At 35.5% G+C, this 24,668-nt stretch overlaps 1 protein-coding gene across 1 annotated transcript; it reads left to right on the top strand.

Moving 5' to 3' along the window:
• Positions 1-531: 531 nt before the first annotated feature.
• Positions 532-23,661, top strand: LOC121422671. Its single transcript, XM_041617837.1, has 9 exons — positions 532-1,012; positions 9,376-9,579; positions 13,235-13,402; positions 13,924-14,149; positions 14,602-14,658; positions 16,154-16,324; positions 17,919-18,038; positions 20,628-20,704; positions 22,104-23,661. The coding sequence occupies exons 2-9, from the start codon at positions 9,392-9,394 to the stop codon at positions 22,120-22,122; spliced, it is 1,026 nt and encodes a 341-aa protein (XP_041473771.1). The 5' UTR covers positions 532-1,012; positions 9,376-9,391; the 3' UTR covers positions 22,123-23,661.
• The last annotated feature ends 1,007 nt before the right edge of the window (positions 23,662-24,668 follow it).

Here is a 24,668-nt window from a genome sequence, read left to right on the forward strand (position 1 = left end):
AATGAAATGTTTATTTCAAAGCGTCCTAAATCAAATTCTGATTTTATATAACAACATTTATTTGTAGTTATACCTTCTTCTCTGACCTTAAGAAGGCATATCTAATATGTGATAGGAATCATGCAAAAGAATGATTATACTAATTTTATTTATTGACTGTTTAATTATTATTTATTATTTATTTATAGATTATGATTATGTTAATTATACTTTTGCATTTCATCTTTACAAAAAAAAATTGGTTGCCAATTTTTACGCTTTAAGGTTAAAAGGGCAGATATCGTGACATTTGAACTCAAAGAACTAGAAAAGAATTAAACCCAATTAGGAATTGAGAAGACACCAAATAAAGTTAATGGGCTCAATTGGAGATATGAGGAGACGAATTGTATGTACAGTTGAATACAGAAAATTGGACTGGAAATACTGAGAGAGTTGAGGAAAAGAGATCGTAGGAAAACGTGAATTTAATTAGGATCAAACTGAGTGCTGATGTGCCATTCAACCGGAAAAAAGGTGGGAGCCTCCTGGTACAATAGAGACGGATCAACAAGCACAAGACGAAGAAGGCGCCACGCATCCACCCAGCATCAATCGTTCCAGATCCTGCATCGAAACTCTGTCACAATCATTATAGCATTAGACTAATAAACATCACTCAAGCTCTGAGGGGCATTGTATACCCCTAACCATCGTACCATGGATATCAGATGTCCGTATACATAGATTTAATGCATTTCCAATGCCAAGTGAGCTGTCAGCATTGTCCAGATAAGGGTTAGCAGCTAGCGTGAACGTGTTGCAGAAGTTTCGAGCGGTACAGACATAAGAATCATTGTCTGATATTTCGAACAAAAATAAGACTATCAAGTTTAATGTTGTTTTCACCTGCCTCGTGATATTATTAATTAAACATTTTATTCTCCTTCAAATACAGAAGCGGTTTCATTCCAAATGTGTTAAAATACTGCGCTGTTGATCAATTGATTTCGGGTCGCACATCGTTGGAGAGGTAAGAATTTTAAGACTTTTGTTCAGTGTGTTTGTTCATTCCTATATCTTTGAAGCAGCGATTATTCGTGACCTTTCTTTTATTATGTTATACACAATGGAAGTTTGCTTATACCGAATCAACGACTATACTCTACATTATGCTCCTAGAGTATCTATATAGAAAAAAAAAATGCGTGAATGATAATAGTGTCCAGTTCACGCTATCTACAGTATATCCTTGTTACTCTTGATGATAAAGCTGTAGCCCTCATTTCTGTGTACTTTCAAGCTATATTTATTTATGGTCAAATTAATATATGAGGCTTGGAATGTCTAAATATCTTTTTCAGTGAAGCATTGTAACAAAGCTTGCCTTTTATTTTTCATGTATGTGCATTGCAATGAAACATGGACAACAACCATTGTTTCATTCGTGTATCACATTAACATATTATGTTTTTAACCCGTGTATGATGGCATCATCGATGGTTTATAAGCTAGTTTATCCGCACCAAAATCAGACACGTTGACAAGAATCCTGTAAATATTATATTGCACCACAAAATAGATTCATTATAAATCCAGATAAAAACGATATGATTTCCAAACTAAAACCCAACAAATCAAGTAAGTGTTACTATGCAAACATGATTAATATTATCCTTGATCCTATTTTTTTATTATTATTCCTAGTATCTCAATTAAAGAGATGAAATAGTAAAATCCAAATCAATTCTTTATTCTCTGATGTACTTTATGGATACATTACTATTTGTTTCCATGCCAGTGTCTCTATACACTGTTTAAACAACCATTTAGATTATTTTTCTATATAATAGAAGAATTACGAAATTTATCCAAGGCGAATCTGCATGTATTAAGAATAAATTTGTCAGAACTCTCTCATAGAGATCTAATGTAGAAAAATATTATTTCCCTATTATGATAATCGTGGTCGGTAACCTTCTGCAAAGGCCTGCATCAAAACATGTTTTCTATCATTAAAGCTGACCTTTCTAATAATTCTCTGACGGTGGGTATAAATGAATACAGTGGTTGGAATTATTATGATCATTGTTTCAACCATGACGCTATTCTGTAATATATGGTTTCAACTATACGTTGTCAATAAAGGTACAATGACCTGTAAGCCTGCACGATTGATTGGAGGAACGCGAATTGCGGGATCGCCATGATTGCTTCGGCTTATTGGATAGGATAGCTAATCTTTCCATCAAATCTCATCGCAAGCAAATTGTCATTTCTGATTGAAAGAAATTTAGTGTACTCGCCTGCACGCTATCAGTTGACTAACATACAAATGTCGTGTACTCATTGCTATTCCTGTGGTATTCAAATTCAAATATCACAAATGAAGTCACGCAAGAAAGTCATGGGTTCGATTCCCGGCACGGAACTTATTCCCTATCGCAAGGCATTGTGTACATGCATCTTCATGGCTCCTTATATTGTAGTACGAAATGAATGAATATTTATAGACAGAAACAACGTACATCACAAATCCCCCAAAAAGACTTGAATTAGAGCTTTATACCCATACACTCTTAAAACAAATCAGTCAAATTGACTAGACCAGTAGTTAGCTGGGAGCAACTGATATGGCAATCACTGATATTCACATTTCTGACATAATATTCTTTTCAGAAATAACTCTTTTCTAGTACAATATGACTAGAAATAGTCAAATATGACTAGAATAATAGTTGCACCCAGCTGACCCTATTAACTAGTCATTTTTGAATGATTTGTTTTTAGAGTGTACGCATACGATTTCTTAAGGAAACTAGTAACATTTAACAAGAGGGTTTGTGCTTCACTATGTCCAATTACAGTAAATGGGAACCTGGCATTGCAATATTTAATTAAAATGACTGTGTGATGGGATGGCTAAATTCAAAGCACTTAGGCACCCCATATGAGTATGTGTAGTAACGCTCAGTTAATTTCATTATGATTTGGTTATAATCATCATCATTTCCATTCTTAAACGCCTGGTCACACCGCCCGAGCGTTGTTGGAGCGGTCTTGGATCGGAGAGAAAAAATCATCACCGCTCACTACCGTTCACCATTTCCCATTTCGATTGTTGTTGTTTTTTGTTTTCGATTTTTATTTTCGATTTTTTTTTCTCCAATTTTGTGAGCGAAATCGACCCTCTCTCCCTACTGCTCCAACAACGTTCGGGCGGTGTGACCAGGCCTTAAAATCAATATCACCACCACCACCATCATCATCGTCAACATCATCATCGTCACCATTATCATCGTCATTGCTACCGTCTTCCTTATCATCATCATCACCATTATCATTATTATTATTATCGTCATCAATATCATTATTGCAAAATCATCAATCACCTGTTTAAGATATGAGATCTACGTAAGATGTGAAGACATTATTGTATGAGTTTTTTTATTAATATTGAAGTCAGATTTTTTGGGGAGCCGAAAAACTACTAGTATTTCATCATTCAAATATTTTTATTGATGAAACTGTGGTCATTGATGGAAAGAAGAATGTTTCAAAGTGTGTCCATAATGTACTCACATTATGTTCACAATGTGGAACACAATGCGAAAATATTTCACATAGCTGAATTTGAGTATATTAACATTGTGAATCACCTCTATAGATAGCCCACTGTGCGAACACACTGTTGATCCGCTGTGAACATACTGTGAACACACAGTTACACTCTGTGTTACTCACTGTGAACACACTGGGACACATACCCTTACATTGTGGACACAATGGTGGACACTGAAAACAGTGTGGACATAATGTCAACATGCAGTGGACGCTTTATGTGATTCTATGACCTTTCCATCGGGGTCCTTCACACTATTTCTTAATCTCTATGGGAAATAAAAAAATTCCAGTTTGATGAAAATAATCATCTTTAAGAGTTAAGTTCGGCATAACTCATGAATGTTTAATGTAATATTTGGCACTTCCATTAAAGTAATTGCACACTTCCGTGCAGCAGTTACTTGGACACACTGTGGATACACTGTGGACACTATAGAAATTCTGTTAACACACTATAAACACTGTGGACACTTTGTAGACACACTGCATATTCTGTGAACTCACTGTGTGCACACTGTGAACATGCTGTGGACGCTCTATGTGACACTGTGACTTTTCCATTAGGGTCTTTCTCACTATTTCTTAATCTCCTAGGGGAAATAATGACCCCTGATCGATAGATGAAATTAATTGTCTTTGAAAATTGTATTGATATTGCATTGCATTAATTAAAAATCTAACTTGCTGTCTCGATATAAACCGAAAAAAAGGAGATTGCAATAATACATGATCTATTCGTCTTGGTACTTTAGATGGCTGTTTTTATGATAGAACATCTTATTGGTGAATGCTAGACGAGAAATGTGAATTTTTTCCCATTTTGAGAATGGGGAAACTATTAAATGCAATTATAAAGAAGAATAAAGTAAAAACACTCAGACTGAAAAAAGAACATATGTTTATCGAAGCAAGGAGATATCTCCTTGATCTCCTTGATCGAAGTGGGCTTTAACATGTTCACTGCAGAGTCGATTTGTATAAGAGTAAGTGCGTCGCACGAAATGCTAGAAAATGCCCAGAGTTAATACACGAATCCTTTTTAAACTGACGTGAAAATTGAATCAACTCTTTTTTCAATGCCATTTTTTCATTTTCTGTTTGTCATTACTTGCATGAAAAACATGTTACCTTGGATTTTCATTGGAAACATAATAAAAAATTCCAGTTTGATGAAAATAGTCATCATTGTGGTGTTAAGGTCGGCATGGATCATGAATATTTAATGTAATCATGGCCCTGGGAAGCGGGGGTGTTGGGGATGCTGAAGCACTCCAAAGATTTTCCCAGAGGGTGCTACGTGTATTATTTTCCATAGGCAGCACCCCCTTGAATTCTGGAAGGAGTGTCAAAATTTGACTTTTTGTGGAAAACCTTTTTTTGTTTTACTTGTCAAAGTTCCTGAGACCAAAAAAGACCTTTATTTCGTAGTAAAAACCTTTTTTTTTCCTTGTCAAATTTATTTCAGCACCCCCAGCAAAAAAAAACCAAGCCCCTAAATGTACAGTACTCGGCACTTCCATTAGAATGATTGCACACTTCAATAATGGAATCAAATCTAGTCAACCGTGCTGCAATTACTTGTTGAATGAATTGATATTGCCTGCCAGTTCGTGTTCTTTCATTATCTAATAGCAATCAAGGATACCGTGTTTTGCAGACTCGATATTTTCACAATATTGATCATCAATTGATTGTAAGTCAGTTAGACATCTTCTGAAATAGACGTTCGAACTACATCATATATTACAAACCCTGAAGAAAGAGTTGTATTAAATTAATGCAGACTATACATGTATGTGTTTTCTTGTTGATATGCTATTGCTCAATCATACCTTGGTTACATTTTTCAGATAATATTGGTAATCATCAAAGGGGTAGTCGTCTTTTACCTCATCTGAAGGGCATCCCTTTTCGGAACACATGACACAGAAGAGCATTTCACTTCTTCTGTAAATGCTTGCAAAAGTTGGTACCTGAGTGAGCAGCGCATAATATAGACTTATTACCTTGCCCAAGGTACCGTGTCGAGGAGTTGAACCCAGGGTCTATAGTCAGGTGCCTTAGACCTCTCGACCACGGTACCTCCATTACGAGGAAGAGGAAGCGAGATAGAGATAGAAAGAGAGGGTGAAGGGATTCGCTGTCATATTAAAGTCTTGCTTAAACCTAGACCCTGATAGCAGTGACGAAGGAATATGTTAGACCCCCCCCCAAAAAAAAAGGCATTATAAAAAGAAAAAAACATGGAGAAAGGATGCCGACATGTGGTATAGGAATAAATCAAATCACTGGAGAAGGATGCAAAAAGATGCGATAAGGAAAATATGTATTTCACTGTTGTAATAAATGTCGTACACGTCAAATAAAATTTGACTTCATTTCTTGCGAGATATGTGAAATAATAACGAATTTATGAAAAAGGACACAGATATTTCTGAGCCGTACTGCTAATTCTATTACAGTTGTAGGGTTGGCCTGTTGGTACGTGTGTTATACCATGTATACCGTGAATGAAAAGCTGTGGATGGACAGCTCATGACGACTGCCTTCTTTTTTTTTTCTTTTTTTTGTGTGCTCCGTTAGGTTAATATTTGTCTTGTGAAAACACTATTTGAAAAGACAAGTTGTTTAGATTAAGACGATGCGACTTGGATTGTTATAAAAAATAATTGTTTTATTAAACAAACGATCGCTGAGCGTTTCCCTCCAACTCGAAAATAATTATAGTGCGGTTGCAAAAATAGTTCTCACTAAACAAGCTATTTACTCGAACCCCTTTCCTAGCTAGTTTAAATGTCAACATACATCAAAATGGTATTTGCCTTTGTGATAAAATGTATTTGTATCTCAAGTCAAGATGATCAAAGATCGAAGAAAATATTTTTCTTAAATGGTAAATTGAATTAATATCCAACATTCTACACTAGTAGATCTTTATCTTTACACTTATCACTATCAATTCTGACTACATGTATAGGGAATAATTGATTCAAGTCATCCACTATACCTACGTGGTCACACTGGTGATGCACATTTTCCTTCCTCTTAGCATGGAGCTACAAACGCCTAGCAGCTCCATGCTCCTAGGTGAAGCGCTTTGCCCAACTGCTATTGTCCAGTTGAGTCGGTTATTGTGTTATTTTATTAATGTTCGTATATCTACATGTATATTACCTCACACTTTCCCCTTCATATTCCTCTTCTGAACAGGCGTCTATATTGAGTTTTTAACGCTAGTATACTCGCATATGAAATATTCACGTATTGTATTTTGCTATTAACAGCCATTGGCCATTATCCCCAAGGCGTTAGCACTAAAACTGGCTCTATGGCCTCTGGTAACGACATCTAAGAAACGATGGAAACAGAAAGCGAAACGCCAATAAAATATGACAAGTCAGAATTAATGTAGGTGACAGACATTGGTTGCCTTTAGTCATTCCCGTTCTCTCGCTTTCACGAATTCTTAAGTACATTGATTAAGATGTTAATTTGCGTTTCTGCACTTCAAACTTTTTACGATTTCAGGCACTGTGAGTGGGACTGTGGGATCTTTACGCGTCGAAATGATGTTGCCCTTGCGTTTATTAGAGGAACAGTGTCAGACAGATAATTGCTAATGGACTCGTGATTATATTTGCCAAAGCATCTTTAATGAAAAGCAAATAGATCAAGTAGGACCTTGTAATGTAAGCACAACTATTGCGAGAAGAGAATCTTGCGCAGACGACTCTAGATAAAGCGTATACAAGGTATTTAGCCGTTCGCCAAATGGAAAACACACACAAATCGTCTGACGAATCAAAGTAGAAGGAGTTCAATTGAGCCTGTACATTATTTCATTCGCAGATGAATTAGTATAATCGAATTTAGGATCAATAAAGCAAGATCAACGATTAATTGATTCCATTTTGTGAAAGTGCAGGTATCATTGCCGAGGCAATTTGGATGTCGATATCCTACCGAATCGGAGCTGATAACTATGATATGGCAAAGGATTTGACATCATTTTCTTAAAAACGTGAGATTATTTGATATTCCAAATCGGCAAAATTTAATCTTATAGACAAGAGAGTACGTTCTTTTCATTTAAATCATGTGACTAATTCAGGCTAAGGGAAGGAAAGCAAGATAGTAAGGCCTAAACAGTGCAGGGAACTAAACGGTCAAGTCCACCCCAGGAAAATGCTGACTTGAATAAATAGAGAAAAGTCAAACTTGTATAGTGCTCAAAATGTCATCAGAATCGGATGTAGAATAAGAAAGTTATGACATTTTAAAGTTTCACTTATTTTTAACAAAACAGTGATTATGCACAACTAGGTGAGTCAGTCGTTGATGTCCATCACTCATTATTTCTTTTGTTTTTGTTTTGTTTGAATTATACTATATTTCATTTTTTTTTTAGTTTTGACAATAAGGACCAACTTGACTGAACCATATAGTATTAAACAATGCTAATTCCCTCATGTTCAGGGAGAAATTGATTGTTGTATCACTTGACAATGAGGAGAAAAGTAGAATATTTCATATAATAAAATACAAAAGAAATAGTGGGTGGATGACGTCATAGTCTCCTGATTTGCATACGAGCCAGGATGTGCATAATGTTTTGTGAAATTAAGTGAAACTTTAAAATGTCATAACTTTCTTAATTTACATCCCGATTTTTGTGAATTTTTCAGTGTTATGCTTATTGGATTTTTTTATATTCGAATTAACTTTTTGTTGGGGTGGACTTGTCCTTTAACTTTCATCTAAGATAGTATAGAGTACCACGCACTTTTACCAGGGATAGCACAGAACAGTTGCGTATACTTCAGATAACATATGGTGATGACGACTTTCGTTGAACCCTAGGCCTACGTACATTCTGAGAGCGATCAGCGAAAAGCACAACACTGCCTTGGTCAAAATAATTCATCTTTCACCAATGTTATCGGACAGTAACATTCCGATTACGAGCAAAATCATACACACACATACATACACAATCCTATGATATTTTAGAATGTATCACTGCAAGGGTAGAATTTGTTTTTCTTTTGTTTTTAATGGTTGAAAACTAAAAAGGAGTTATTAGGCATGTAAGGGGCGGCGCCTAGACGTTTTGTATAGGGTCGACAAGAAGAACGAAATGTGCATTGGTTGAGTAACAGGGGGAAATGTAGAGTTACTCGGCTCATAGTATACTCTTCCTCCTTCTTTCTCCAATGGTTCTCCTTATATTTTGTGTCTTTATTGAAAAACAAATCACAGGGAGCAGACGCCCCAAACACCCCCTTCCCACCCCCGGGTGGTTTGTTAATGTAGTAATTCTTTATTCAGTCGGCCTGCTGTGCTTTTTGTTCGTTTTTACTGTTTTGTAAATAGGTCTTAATTACGTACCTTGATGCGACCCAATGATAATTAACCTGTTGCTACGGGTATATCAACGCACTTGACAGTCTGATGTTAATTTGGCGAAGTGCATTTCGTGTCTGTTGTCGACGTGATAGGCAGTGTGCTATTTATTAATCCATTGTTTATTTTGCGATTCATTACCCCGCGTTTGACAGGCAATAATGAATTGAGTTGACACAGGAAAGGAGGAGAAGTGGATGAAAGAGAGGGAGGGAGCGAGAGAGAGAAGAAAAGGAGAAAAAGAAAGGAAGAAAAGGGGAGAGGTAGAAAGAGAAAGGGGAAATAGAGAGAGAGGGTGGAGAGGGAAAGGGGTGCACCAAATTCATCAATATATTAATTTCTGTTCATCTACTACCACTTTTTTTCCAGTCGGATTCATGTCACCATGGATACGCATAATGCAAATAACATCCACGGTAAAGCAGCGACGGATGGGCATATCAATGGCGGACTGCACCAATCACGCAATGGAGTTAGCAAAGCAGGGATGAGCCAAACCGCCAAAACTTCTCCATCGAAAGGAAAATGCAACATGGCAATCGGTGGCGCCAAATCAACAAATAACCATCAAAGGTAATTATCCCATTTCTTCATATTGCGTGTATAAGAGGTTGTTTCTTAATATGCACTCAATGTTGGTTTGTTTTCTTGTAGTCCTTACTTTTTGATCTATTTTAACGGTCCTTTTTAGTTTATCCCCAGGCATTTGTATTGCAGTTCAGATATCGATCTTAAAACCTTATTGTAGAATTCAGATACCCACTGAAATCGATATTGCCGCTTTTAATACAACCTGGTGACGTTATCTCGCTGATAATTCTTATTTGAAGTTAATAATAATAATTGTAAATTTATATTGTGCAATTTCTATTTAGATATTATACTCAACTGCGCATTACAATACATAACAGATAAAGCAGAAAACAATTATTAACAGGATACGCAAAAATTTTAGAAGTAAATCTAAGTTCGCTAAGTTAATCGAAGAAAAATGAGTAAAGATTAATTATTTCTACAAAATACATAACAAAAAAGTGACTTATTTATTAAAAGCTCTCTTGAAAGAGGTGGGATTTCAGTTTAGTTTTAAATAAGTTGACAGAGGAAGCATTTCTTATGTTTAATCTATGCCATGGTGTATGTGAATTATATTTTTCTCCAACCATGCTTACTGAGCACTTTTCCTTCGCAAATAGCGGGGAAGAAAATATTCTTTGGTTATTAGTTCTAGACATTTTATGATACTTTCCGTATAACATCTTCAAAGATTTTCATTAAAAGCATTGTCGGATGTTTTATCCGACAAATTATTCTTAATCTGATAGATACATTAAGAATATGCTTCTCATCCAGTTGAAATCAATAAAAGTTGTCAGATCTGACAAGGATCTAATATTTCCTCAGATACTGTTTTCTGAAAGCCCATACCTGAAACTATGTTGATTTTGTCAGATGAGAAATTGTGGATGTTAATGGTCTTCTGGCTACCCATATTCAAATCATACATTGTTTTAGACTCTTCTTTAAACGACAATTTCACCCCGACCTTAAGTTTATTTGAATAAAAGGAGAAAAATCCAACAAGCTTCACCCTGAAAATTTAATCAAAATCGGATGTAAAATAAGAGAGTTATGACATTTAAAAGTTTCGCTTAATTTTGCAAAACAGTTCTGTGCATATCACGGTCGGTATGCAAATAAGGGAACTGAAGTCATTCACTCATTTTTTTCTTTTGGATTTTATTATATTAGATATGAAATATTCTTATTTTCTCCTCATTGTAAAGTGAATCAAAGATTAATTCCTCCCTGAACATGTTGAATTAGCATTGTTTTAACACTATGTGGTTCAGTCAAGTTAGTCCTTATTGTCAAATCTATAAAAATGAAATAAATTAGATAATAACATACAAAATAAATAGCGAATGAGGAACATCATCGACTGTCTCGTTTGCATGTCACTCATAAGTGCATATATTAACTGTTATTTGAAAGATAGCAAAACCTTAACAGTTTCATAACTTTCTTATTTTGCATCCTATTTTGATAAAATGTTCAGCGTTATGTATGTTAGATTTTTATCTTTTGATTCAAAGCAACATTTTTGGGGGGTGGACGTGACCTTTAATTTAAATTGGTGATCAAAATATTAGAGCCTGGTAACCCATTTGGGGGAAAATCAGACCACTGATATTCACACTTGTAGAAACAGGTAAAATCAGTACACTGTTAGAAAAACACAAAATATTATACAGAAGAAATTATTTTGAATAAAAATACACAAAGAAATAACCAAATCGTTTTGTAAATTGATATAACATGAAAGATTTTGGACATTTTTTTTTCAATTTTACCGAATAGGTCTGTTTTTAAAAATGGAAAATTTTTCATTTTTACTATACATTTGTAAGGTTACATACTCCAAATACCAATTTTCTGTAATTTTACACACATACATGTAAAATTACACAGTGCAGTCTAGATTATAGATGTTCTCGAGACTCTACTGTAGGAAAATAAGTAAATTTTTTCTATAAAAAAACAGTGTACCACTCTTAAGACTGCATTTGCTTATTTCGTAAACCTCTTGCAACAACCTTTGATTACATGATTATAGATACAGAGGTCACCTATGCGGTATAGTTAAAAATAATTATAGTCGAAGAACTTTCATAGAAAGGATACGATATTACTTCAGTCTTGAGATGTTGATTTCGACGATCCCTCTAATATATGCCTGCGGCTTTGTTGATTTTAGGGACGAGGTCACAAAGAATGGAAGTCTCATAAGATGCTTTCCATTAAAATCTATCTAGCTTCCTGTTTCGAAAATGAAATATTACAATTAAGAAATCGAGAGGTGTGAGATGAGAAATTACTCCCATGTAATATCTTCATCAATGTCAAGTCAAGTTTATCTGGGTATTACAAAGAATCTACTCATCGTTCTTAGAAGAAAAATGTACGATTTAATAAATACTGAACATGCTACATGTATACGGGCCACAATATGCATGCCCACTATTGAGAATTTCATATGCGAATATTCATTGATATGACAATGAAAACTGCGCTTGATTTTTATTGTACCTTTGTAAACGGGTGCACATAGAAGGCGCTCTAAAAGGGGGAAAAGAAAGACGGAAAAAAGAAAAACAAAAGAGAGAAAAGATGAAGAAAAATAAGAGAAAGGAGACTGAATGGAATAAAGGATGGGAATGGTTGAAAAATATACAACATTTTAGGTTATTATGTAAAAAATTTCGCTCGCATTGCTTGGTGAATGTGATAATAATCTGCTTAGTAGGAAAAAATATTCATGGGTTTAAAGTATTTGATTTACAAATTAACATGCGAAAATTATTTTAGCGAGATAGGCATCCTGTTCATAATTACAAAAGGGTGAAAAGAAAGACGGAAAAAAGAAAAACAAAAGAGAGAAAAGATGAAGAAAAATAATATATATAATATATATATAAAGTTTGATTCCCACAGATATTCCTTGAACCCCCCCCCCCCCCCTCTCTCTCTCTCTCAGACACATTCTTCAGGTCGCGCTTCGCATTCGTATATAAACTTTTAAGTCAGATCCGCACAATTACATTTCACCCTTGCATTATTTTTTTAAATAGATCTTTGCAAACTTCCTACATTTTAAACAGTGATTAAAAGGTTCTCTTTTAGGTCAGAATATTGAAGAAAATTGTGGTTTCAGTGACATCAAAGTTGGCCATATTTTGCCGAATTTGGGTCACATAGACAATAAAATACTGGCACACAACATCAGCTTCCATATTTCGTAATTCAATTGATTTCAGCGTAATCAAAATCAACCTATTTTGAACTTTTCCAAATACTAAATTTTATCGATAGATATTCCCATGTCTATCTGTTATGCAACAGTCTCATCAACGAAATCAACTGTAGACCGATAAAAACTATCACGTTGTTTGGTACAATAACATCACATTGGTCGTTAATGAGTCTGTTTCGTTGGTGTGACTGTATCGCAATTTGTTTGCATTATTTCAGATAGCCAACAACATTTGGATGTATCCAAAGCATTCATGGTCAATGCATTACAATTCGCTAGAAATTATAATTTTCATCGGCGACAAATGATTGAATTGTGGTTTTGCCGGGTACGAGGGAAGCATGGTAATCAATTGCAATACCTTCGCGTGAATACTTGCTTTCATGATTCCTTATGCAATTATATCATCATTAGGTACCTAGTAACTGACCAGCAAAATGGCAAGAATGGACTCGCTCCGAACAGTGAAGTCAAATCGCAAACGGAAGGAAAGGAGACTCAACTTAAACCAAAACCGCATGCATCACAAACGAAGAAAACTTCAACAAGAGTGGATCAGAAAACAGCGCCAGACAAAAAGAGGTTTAAAGGATTAAATATTTATATGCCTGAATGTTCAATGTAGATTCGTATAGTAAAATACAAGACAAGTTGTCTGCTGCTACGTAACCAATGACGTATTTAAACACACATGAGAAGAAGCGGATTATAATTGCTTTGTTAATTGAAGATTGAGTAAAGACAAGGTGGAGTTCGGGCAGACTTGTAAATATAAACTCCATAGAACTATCTGATAGCGTGTTTTTTTACTGTCAAGGTATTCAATACGAATTTTAAGTTCACTATTTTATAGATACACTAGAAGTTGAAAATGGACATAGAACGTGGTCATGTAACTTCAGGGGGATTTTTTTTTTAATTTGGGTACAATATGGTTCCATCTCCCTCTGCCGAGCAAGTCCTCTCCCATTTTTTTTTCAGGAATATTGTCTTTTTTTATTACCGCGCTTATTTTTATAATAAAAACCATCTAAGATTTAAACAAAATCCACTTGACCGTGTTCAAGTTATTCACTTAGTCATTATTCATTTCTTATCCTCAGCCCTAAGAAGACGAAAAAGAAACGAAAATTTCGGATAGGACTTGGCGTCCGTCAGCGAGTGGATTACGGAAAGCTAGATAAATTCAATTCTCGTATAGGATTGACCACAGGCATCTTGCAGTTGGTACTGTCTTTAGAAGCTGTTACCCTGGGTGCCCTACAATTCCATTTTCGCGAGGAATATGCTGATCTCGGGAATGTACTATTTGTTTGGCCGTCGATAGGGGTGAGCTTACCAGCTTTTTGTGTTGTTTTATTTTGTTTTGGTTTGACCCCATCTTGCAACGTTGAGAGAAGAGCAAGAATCAACGTTAGGTAGGGTCATTTATTGCTTATGGCAAGTGGTACTTAACTATTTTCACTTAATGTTGAGTGATACTTATACAGTTTGGCATAGTGTATGCGGATTTCTAAAGTGAGACCAGGTTTATTTAATTCCCAATCCATTCCTTGAAAATTTGTGGGCTTTATCAGGCAAATTAGATGTCATATTCATCATTCTATGACCTGTATCAATTAGTATGACCATTGTGGTCTGTAATTGTATCAGTATATCGAGTGTGTTATTTTTAGAGCCACGGTTATATTTAAAGGGACTCTTGTTCAAATAAGATTGTACATCTTATTTGAGAATGTAAGCATAGACTGAAATGTCAATATCATCTCTTTTTAATGTAGTTGTGTATCCTAAGCGGGATATTTGGGACGTGGTCACATCGTAAAGGAACTTACGTGGTAAGTTAAACTTGTATTTCGCGATAAAACAGGGGATAAGGGGTGGCTAGCAATCTCCCCGCCCCCCCCCCCGTCCATTTGTTTCATTGCTTCGTCCATTCAAATTCTGTTATTTGCAGGGGCGAATTCAGGATTTACCAGAGGGTGCCCCTTTTTAACCCCCACCCCCCCCCCCCCCCGAATAAAGGGGAAGGAGATACAAAAAAAAACCTAATGCCGCTCAAGGAGAACATTATTTTTCCATAAAAAGAAACTTTTTGACAAGCGAAAAAGGGAGGGTTTGTGAAGCTGATGCCCGCAAGCTCCCCCCCCCCCCGGCCCTCAGAAACTTGACTTTAGGTGCTGATGTAAATTTGAAAAGCAAAAAAAAAGGTTTCGCTACAAAATGGAGGTCAAATTGGTCCCAAGAAATTTGAAAAAAAAAAACGGTTTCACAACAAAAAGAAAGCCATTTTGGTATATTTTTGCACATCTTCCATAAAACCGGGAGGGGGGGTGTTGCCACAGAGCACCCCCGCTCCCCAGGGCTATGCCCCCCCTCCAAGTCTGACTTTCTTTTAAGAATGTTGAACACACTGTCCACGAGGGACAATCCATGACTATTTATTCATAACAAAGAAAGATGTATACAGAAATAGCATCTCCATATTTTGCCAGCCTCCGATAAGTAAATACTCACGCTTGAGGTTTATATCCAGCGGCCCGTATAATAATTTCAACCATATTCTATCCCGTTTGACATATTAATCAATACACCTTTAATACAAGGAAGTCGGATGTGGTGACCTTACCAAGTAACTGGACGTGAAATAGAAATCTCAATTTTGCATTCTTGTGTAAAATACGATAATGGATTTAATTTTCAACGCGATTGCGTCCGTCCAGCTCTAATTTTAGATGGGATTGAGAAACTAGGTATATAGGCCTGTATACTTTTAAGTTATTCGTCGTAAAAAAAATATATAATGAACCAAATGTAACCGAATGTCACGAGCGCTGTCTCATATTTCTCTCGAGGAAAGAGAGTTCAGGTATTAACTTTTTTTCTAATCTACTTCAGATATTGTGATTCTTGATCTAAAATAATAATAGTTTTTTTTTTAATAATACATGTAGAAATGTAATATATAATATCTGTGCGACCAAACGCGAAAAAACAGGCTAATAACTTTGGCTATATGATGTGAAATTTTTAAGATTTTTTTTTATATTTCAAATATAAACTAAAAAGATAAATGAGTGATGATTTGATTGAATACTGATATATCTAAATGCTTACTGCTTGGTTCCTTATTTTAGAGGCAACTTTATTACGCAAAACAAATCATCCGCAAGATGGAGCGAGAGAAAATTCTGCGCAAACGCATAACGATATTTTGACAAATTAACGCGTCAGAGTAATTGCGTTGGAAAGCTGCATGTCTAATACTAATATGACTCGACCTTTAATCTAAAACCAACGCTGATACTCATTACTAGACTTTTATTATTTCAGATCTATATCTACATGCTGGTATCAATCTTCGCTTGTATTACATCCTGCATGATGTTTGGTCTGGAGATCAATGCATCCAAAGAACTTCGAAATAAATGTTCTCTGTCAAATGGAATGTCGACATCCAACGACTCCACTGCGGCGAACACGGTGGATTGCAATGATAATTATGTGAGTAGCAGTCAGAGATAATTGTTTGTTTTAATAATATCACTTAAAATGATCTGTTGCTTGGTGCATAATGAAACCATTTGTCCGAATGCTTGCTTCTTAACTATTGTTCTAATTGATAAACTTGTCGGTGAGTGTGTGACATCATCGATTCCGTCATACCAGGCATGTTATGCACATCACAGTTTTATGAAAGTATACGCAAAATTTTACAGCTTGCTGTTGGTGTGTTCTGTATGGAAGCTTAAAAGTGCCACCGAGATGTTGAGATAATTATCTCGGGAAGTCGACATCTTGATAGCAAAAGATAAGATGACGAGATCCCAGATCTCATCATGTCGACATCTTTTAGAAGAGATGATGAGATGACAAGATCCCGGATCTCATCATGTCAACATCTTTTAGAAGAGATGATGAGATGACAAGATCCCGGATCTCATCATGTTGACATCTTTTAGAAGAGATGAGATGACAAGATCCCGGATCTCGTCATGTCGTCATCTTTTAGAAGAGATGATGAGATGGCAAGATCCAGGATCTCATCATGTCAACATCTTGTAGATGAGATGATCAGATGACAAGATCCCGGATCTCGTCATGTCGACATCTTTTAGAAGAAATGGTCAGATGACAAGATCTTCGATCCATGATCATGTCATAATCATCTCTTCTTAAAGATGTAGACATGACGAGTAACGAGATCATGACATCTGATCATCTCTTCCACTGGATGTAGACATGACGAGATCCAAGATCTTGTCATCTCATCATCTCTTCTACAAGATGTCAACATGATGAGATCCGAGATCTTGTCATCTCATCATCTCTTCTAAAAGATGTTGACAAGATGAGATCCGGGATCTTGTCATCTCATCATCTCTTCTTAAAGATGTTGACATGATGAGATCCAGGATCTTGTCATCTCATCATCTCTTCCTAAAGATGTCAACATGATGAGATCCGGGATCTTGTCATCTCATCATCTCTTCTTAAAGATGTTGACATGATGAGATCCGGGATCTTGTCATCTCATCATCTCTTCTAAAAGATGTCGACATGATGAGATCTGGGATCTCGTCATCTTATCTTTTGCTATCAAGATGTCGACTTCCCGAGATAATTATCTCAACATCTCGGTGGCACTTTTAAGCTTCCATAGTTCTGTAATTAAGATTAAAGATAAATTTCCTTACTCTTTACTCTGGTGTGATTTAAACCATGTTCTAAATAAGTGATATAAGTATGGCTAGCCAAATGTGGCCTAGGTATGTCAAATATAGATGTTCAATCCATTAAATCATTAGGAAAACCATTTAATCATTAAATCATCAACAAGAACCTCTCGAAAACATTAAAATTTCCGACGATCGACAAGGTTGATTGAATCCATTTGGAACACTAGTAACGGCACATGTGAATATAAACATGCAGCAGGCCAATTAACAACGTGTAACTAATGGCATGCTGTATTCAGCCTAAACTTAGACATTGGCTTTACATGTTTTACAGAATATTGGCCTATAAGCAATGCTATGCTCTTTTTTTTCATAATGAAACTAAGTAACGCGTTTCTCTATTTCTGTTTGTCTTCCAGGGTTTGAATATGGCAATAGCAGTTATCCTAGCCATAATCGCATTCATCCAGATTCTTATTTCATTTGTGGCTGCCGTGGGAAGTTCAAATGTCATGTGCAGTAAAGAAAATCATGAAATAGTAAGTTTTTCATACTCATAGTTTTCAATATCTTCTCTCTTTTTTGGATGGATTTTTTAAATATGGTTCTGATATCTATATTTGCCTCCATGAACTAATTTCATACGGTGTAATTATACGTTTTGAATTCATGATGATGAATTCAATATTTACTACGTTCAAACTTGTTTGATGAGTGTAGATAATGATATATCATTTTGAAAGATAAAGAATTAATATTTTTTATTGATCATGCTATTTTGTTGATTGATCTTCCCCGTTGCCAAGGTAAATTAAAGCTGTTGAAATGCTTCTGTAAATTGATCACCAACGGTCAAAATAATGTAGACCATTCACGGCAGTAACATGCAAATAAAAATGGTTTTCACACCTTCCTCTAAAAAAATCTCATGAAACTACTATTTGATTTAGGGATTCGTTTATTTTGCCACTCACAATTTTTTTTTATGAAACGTTTTTATGCAAGAGACTGAGAGCAAGTGTATCAGTGAAACCACAATAAAACCATTTGCAGAGCACGTACTTTACATGGCCATCTTTTGTGGTGTATTCAATTTGAATGAGATACATATACTTGGATTATAGAGGTCTACAAAACGAAAACTGAATTAAAAAGAGTGGCTAACCTTGTTTTATTGGTAAAGAGAGAAATTTATGATGGAGGCTATATTCATTTGCGAGGAATGTTCTTGCTCAAAAAAGAGGTATCTACCATGTTCGGTTTCTTTTGATCACTTTCACTAAATATATGGAAGCGAAAGAGGATGGAAGGTTTTAATGAACATCGTTCTGCGCATATTCAGATTATTTACGACGAGTGAAACATCATCAACATTTAACAGCATTCATGACTAGTCCCACCATTACAAAACAGACACTCTATTACAAACTTTTTAAACGTTGTGTTTGTTTGTTTTTTCAGATATCAATAATTTTATTTACTAATTTCCATTCAAATTTCATAATATTTTGCATAGAATAATTATGTTTAAACTAAGAATGATGAAATGAAGAAAACGACAATCATCGACCAACTAAGAAAATATGGAATCAATTACAAGTATCATAAGTGTAAAACATATTTTTTTTAAAAGATGTTTACTAGTTCACTGTAAAAAAAATATTAGGTAAAATTTTAAACAGAACGAGACTAATTATGTTTCCAACCAATTTGGGCAGTATTTTACCCAATAGGGGAAGAATATTGTCCAGTAAGGTAAAAAAAAAAAGGCTGCAATTACTTTAGAATGGGCAAAATTTTCATCACACTGGAAAAATTAAAATGCCCAAAAGAAAGTCCAATCTTGGTTAGGTACATAATTACCCTAATGGACCATTTTAACCAAATAATTTTAAGAATGTCATTAATTTTGACCGTAATGACTATCCATGAGTCATCAGCCTACAGTTTATGTCTCCACAGTGTACAGTCAGTCGGCAAGCCCTGAAAAAGTAGTTTCTTTTATCCAAGTGATATGCATGACTAGAGGGTTTTGCATAGTTAATGAGCTTGGTGTGAACCAAACACCTCTTTTTAATCGGCCATTGCTGCTCTGAATATTGACCAAATTTCATGTTTTTGGTATCTTTGTAAAGAAGAAGAATCATTCGTTCAGGTCATGTGTTTGGATTTTTTAAAAAATGTTGTAATATAGGAAAAACTTCTGATCTAAAACATGAAAAACATGAAAATATTTTTTTAATGCAAAAAAAGTTGTTATTTTCACACTTAATTTCTGTTTGAGCACGAATGATATTTAAATCATGATAAGGCTGAAGATCTCAGCTTTAATATGATATAATTTTTATAAGAAGGTGAATTTTAGAAGGGTCAGCAGCCACCTTTTTATAGGCCAAGTACATTTAGCAGCTCAAAAACAAGAATACTGCGCTCTGATTGGTCATATAGACCACACACCCACGCAAATTCCAATCTCCCCCACACTGGGCCTTTGCAAGGTCACACTCACCATGTAGTAATCTCTTCAAATTACACACGGCTGTTGTTTTGAAAACATTATTCAACCAATCAGAAGTCTGGATTTTATGTTACTCGGAAATTTCAGAAATCTGGTCTTGCATCTTGATGGAAAAAGCTGGCTGCTGACCCATCTAAAATATGCCATATATCAAGAGTGACATTGTAAGAAAGTATAGAGTTTGAGCCTTCTAATGATATAAATAATGTTGGTGCCTAAAACACAAAATGTTGCACAATTTTCAAGTGAAAACAGAAGAAGAAAATTCTGTTTGATACATCTTTTCAGTTAAAAAATTAACTTATTTATCAAAATATTTCATTAAAAAGAAATGACCAATATACAAGAGTAACATTTACTCTTGCCTATGGTACAAAAAATGATCAATATTACTCAGGGAGAAAGTGGTTAAATGCTTTGAGAAAGAAAGTCTCACAATTCACGAGATTTTGCAGGGACATGAATTCAGCCACGAGAGGACTTGACACAGGGGCTTGACGACTGACTGTGTACCAGAATATTATTTATGTAAGTCATGCATAGACGAGTCGAGTAGTGAACGGTTGTAACCGGTTGTGGGTTTTTTTTCTCACTCTTCTTTTAAATATAGCTAGTGGAAGAATGTTTATCAGATGATGACGATGGCGAACCTCCTCCACCTAATGCTGGACTTCCGCAGCTCAGAAGGTAATATATATATACATATATATATATAATCAATTAGAGAGAGAAAAAAAAGGGAAGTGTTTGAAAGGGGGTACATACCTCTTCTATAGGCCAGGAAACTCCCTAATATATAAAAGCAGACTGACCACGAAATTGAGGAATATACTAAATTCCAAACTGATGGAGATTGTTATTATTATTATATCGGTTATTCGTAATAGAATTTAACTTTAGGTTCATAAAGCAGTGCAGTCTTTTTTTTACTTGCTACTGATTGTAAGATATGCAAATTTGAAAAACAATGCCACGGCCAATACCACAATGCAGAATACCAAGTAAGCCTCCGTAAAAAAACCTAAAAACATTCATATTCGGTAAATAACATTCAGTTATTTTTATAAACTTTTCAGGACTGTTCCCATAAACTCTTGGAGTCCATTCGTTTTTGTCTCACCTGCATAGCAGAGTGAGACTACAGGGGTCGCGGCGGCGTCAACAACAAATCTAACCAAAGGTTAAGTTTTTGAAATGACAGCATAACTTAGAGAGCATATGAACCTAGTTCAGGAAACTTTGCCATAATCTTAATCAAGTATTACTGAACATCCTGACTGAGTTTCATGTCACATGACCAAGGCCAAAGGTCATTTAGGGTCAATGAACTTAGACCATTTTGGGGGAATCAACATCAAAATCTAAACTTAGGGTAAAATTTTTGAAATGTCATCATAACTTTGAAAAATGTGTAGACCTAGTTCATGAAACTTAGACAAAAGGTCAATCAAGTATCACTGAACATCCTGCATGAGTTTCACGTCACATGGCCAAGGTCAAAGGTCATTTAGGGTCAATGAACTTTGGCCGAATTGGGGTATCTGTTGAATTACCATCATAACTTTGACTGTTTATGGATCTGATTAATGAAACTTGGACATAAGAGTAATCAAGTATCACTGAACATCCTGTGCGCATTTTAGGTCACATGACCAAGGTCAAAGGTCAATGAACTTTTGCCATAATGGAGGTATCAGTTGAATTACCATCATAAATTTAAAAGTTTATGGATCTGACTCACGAAACTTAGACATAAGAGTAATCAAGTATCGCTTAACATCCTGTGCGAGTTTCAGGTCACATGATCAAGGTCAAAGGTCATGTAAGGTTAATGAAATTTGGCTACGTTGGGGGTATTTGTTGAATTACCATAATATCTCTGTGAGTGTATTAATCTAGTTCATAAAACATGGAAATAAGAGTAACTGAGTATCCACTGAACATCTCGTGTGAGTTATAGTGTTTTCAAAGTCAGCTCTGCTGCTATATGGAATCGCGTGATGCAGATGAGACCGCCAAAGGATTTCACTTGTTATTAAATTGTTAGTGAACTGAATGTTTGTTTGCTTTTATCTTTATATGACAGAGCCGCTAGGAGAAAATGATATTCATCACCATTCGTGAGTGAGGACAATAAATGTATTCCATCACTACAAGTGCTTTCAAGGTATCTTATCGTTGAAATCGTCAGGCTTTCCGGCATGGAATTGCAGTGGGTTTTTTTTTCACGAAACTTGCGTTTGTAATCACTGAATTAATCAACGGACGACCAAACAGTTAATAATAGAAATTGAAAGAAAGTGGTTATCTAATAATACTTCTTAGCTTCGTGTGACGACAAAGTCAATATCCTGTCGGTGTAACTTATCAACTTTTAGAATCGATAGAACGCTGAATTCTAATAAGGGGCTGATCAAGGTTTTACCAAAATGGGGGCAAACATTGTAGCAACCTCTAAAGAAGGTCCTCAAATAGGGAGGAGACTCTTGCCCCCTTTGCACCAATCGATGTGTGCCTGGTTCTAATCGCGATTCCGATATAAAAACTTAACTGATTATACTCATAACTTCGGATGGAATGAAGTTTTGAACATCCTTCGCATCGCACGCACGAATAACTGTTTCAAGCACATCAACGATGAATGCAACTAATCATGTATTGTTTATTACAAACCACGAACAAGTATATGATTATTAACGAGAGAGAGACCTACGCTCTATCCTTCACCCCTATCCTTGCTGATTGATCCTATACCTATGAGGATCCGAAATCTTTGATACTCGAACATCGATTTTATCCCCCCCCCCCCTCCCCCGATTTGAATATTAATTTAACCATGGAGATGCATGCAACATCTACGGAGCAGCGAACATTGTCCACGGGCGTTCCTCTCCACAAACTTTTCTTTTAGGGAATTACGCCTTTCTTATATAGCCTAAACATGCGTTGTATTGTAATGACGAATTGATTTTGCATAAATTTGTTTTCAAAAATTAATTGAAGAATGTCTTCATGGAAAAACATGGTTACATTAACTTGATTTGCAAAATAATTGTTACCCCAACCAACCGTTCGCCCCCCCCCCCCCCATCTCTTGAATATTAAAGCTAATACGCCATAGCCATTCGAAACGGCACCAGTATTCTGAATCCAAACCGAGGATGCAACATTTAAAATGTCAGAATATGGAGGGGAAAATGACCGCACAGAGACATGAATTATCAGTGAATGTATCCTAAAATACTCTTTTTAGTCGGTCATATTTTGTGATGTAGTATGTGGTAATAATCTGTATAATCTAACCGAATGGCCTAAGACAACATCAACTACTATATAAGTTCCTCTGAAACTTCGCTTTTGCTCTCCCTTGATTTGGAAACAAATATTTTGAGCTTTCTAGATGTCTAATACTAAATTAAAGAAGCTATTTGCCTTAACTAATGCAGATTAATTCATATTTCAACGATTCTGTACCATCGTTTGTAACTAAAATACATACTGGGTCAGTCTGTATGTTTTCATGATTAACAAATACTTAAATACTTACACTTGTTTGTAAAATTTATATTGAACAGAATGCTTTTTCACGAAATGGTTCAATTCATATAGATTTTGATTTCGGTAATAAATTATATTTATTCGTCCATCCATTTTGTCAGATATAAACCCTTCATGCCTGTCATCAGAGAGCCATTGACATGATTGAGCAACGTAGAGCCAAGGATAGAGCGCGGATGTGACGTTGTTCCTATGTTCATGATGTTTGTTTACTTGATTGATTGATCGCCTGCTCGCTTTTTTTAATTTCTTTCTATGTTTGTGGTATAATTACAGGTGGGTGTGTGGGGGTGTGTCTGTGTCTGGTAGCGATTATGAAACGATGTCTTATAGGGTGTTGGAAGGAAGCCGAGTTGCAATAGATTGCAAATCAACTTCAAATTTGCAACGACTGCAATTAGCAATCAATCTCCAATTTCCGTTGCTAGAATCAGGCTCGAGACCCAGTGGACACTTCCTTTGATATGTCATAATGTGGATATCATGCATGTCCAACAAAGGGGGTATGGTATCGAAGCGCTAGCCGATCTTTTTTGTTTGTTGGTGCTTTATTCTTTGATATTCTGGTTTAAAAAACGAAATATTTTAAGAAATTATCTGGTATTTTGGTGTTCGATCCATTTCACGAGGAGGAGGTGTAAAGTTTCAAATGCAAAATTGGTTTAGATCATATGAAAAACAGATATTTATACGCATGTTAGAATTGTTACTTTTCAACACTCCCTATTTTCATGAACATTATTTAGCTTATTTAGTGTTGGGTTTCTAACCTAACAATGTATTTTACTAGTGTAATCGTCTGTGTATTATGATTATCAAAGAATGGTTTTAACTCAAGATTGGAGATGAGGCAATATGTGGGCCTACAGTGTGTACAGGTATATGTATATGTGTATGTGTGTGGGTGTAAGGGTGAGTGTAAGGGTACGCACGCGCGTGTATTAATGAACGTCGTCAACTTCATTTCATCTTTTGATGATAATAATTAACAGTTCTTTTAAACGAAACACAAGATAGGTAAAAATGAAAGTAAATTGGTTTGAGTGCGATTTAATTGATTGATAGGTCTTCGACTATAATTATATCCGAACGT

This window comes from Lytechinus variegatus, chromosome 1, assembly GCF_018143015.1.
Source record: "Lytechinus variegatus isolate NC3 chromosome 1, Lvar_3.0, whole genome shotgun sequence".
In the NCBI taxonomy this organism is placed as follows: domain Eukaryota; kingdom Metazoa; phylum Echinodermata; class Echinoidea; order Temnopleuroida; family Toxopneustidae; genus Lytechinus; species Lytechinus variegatus.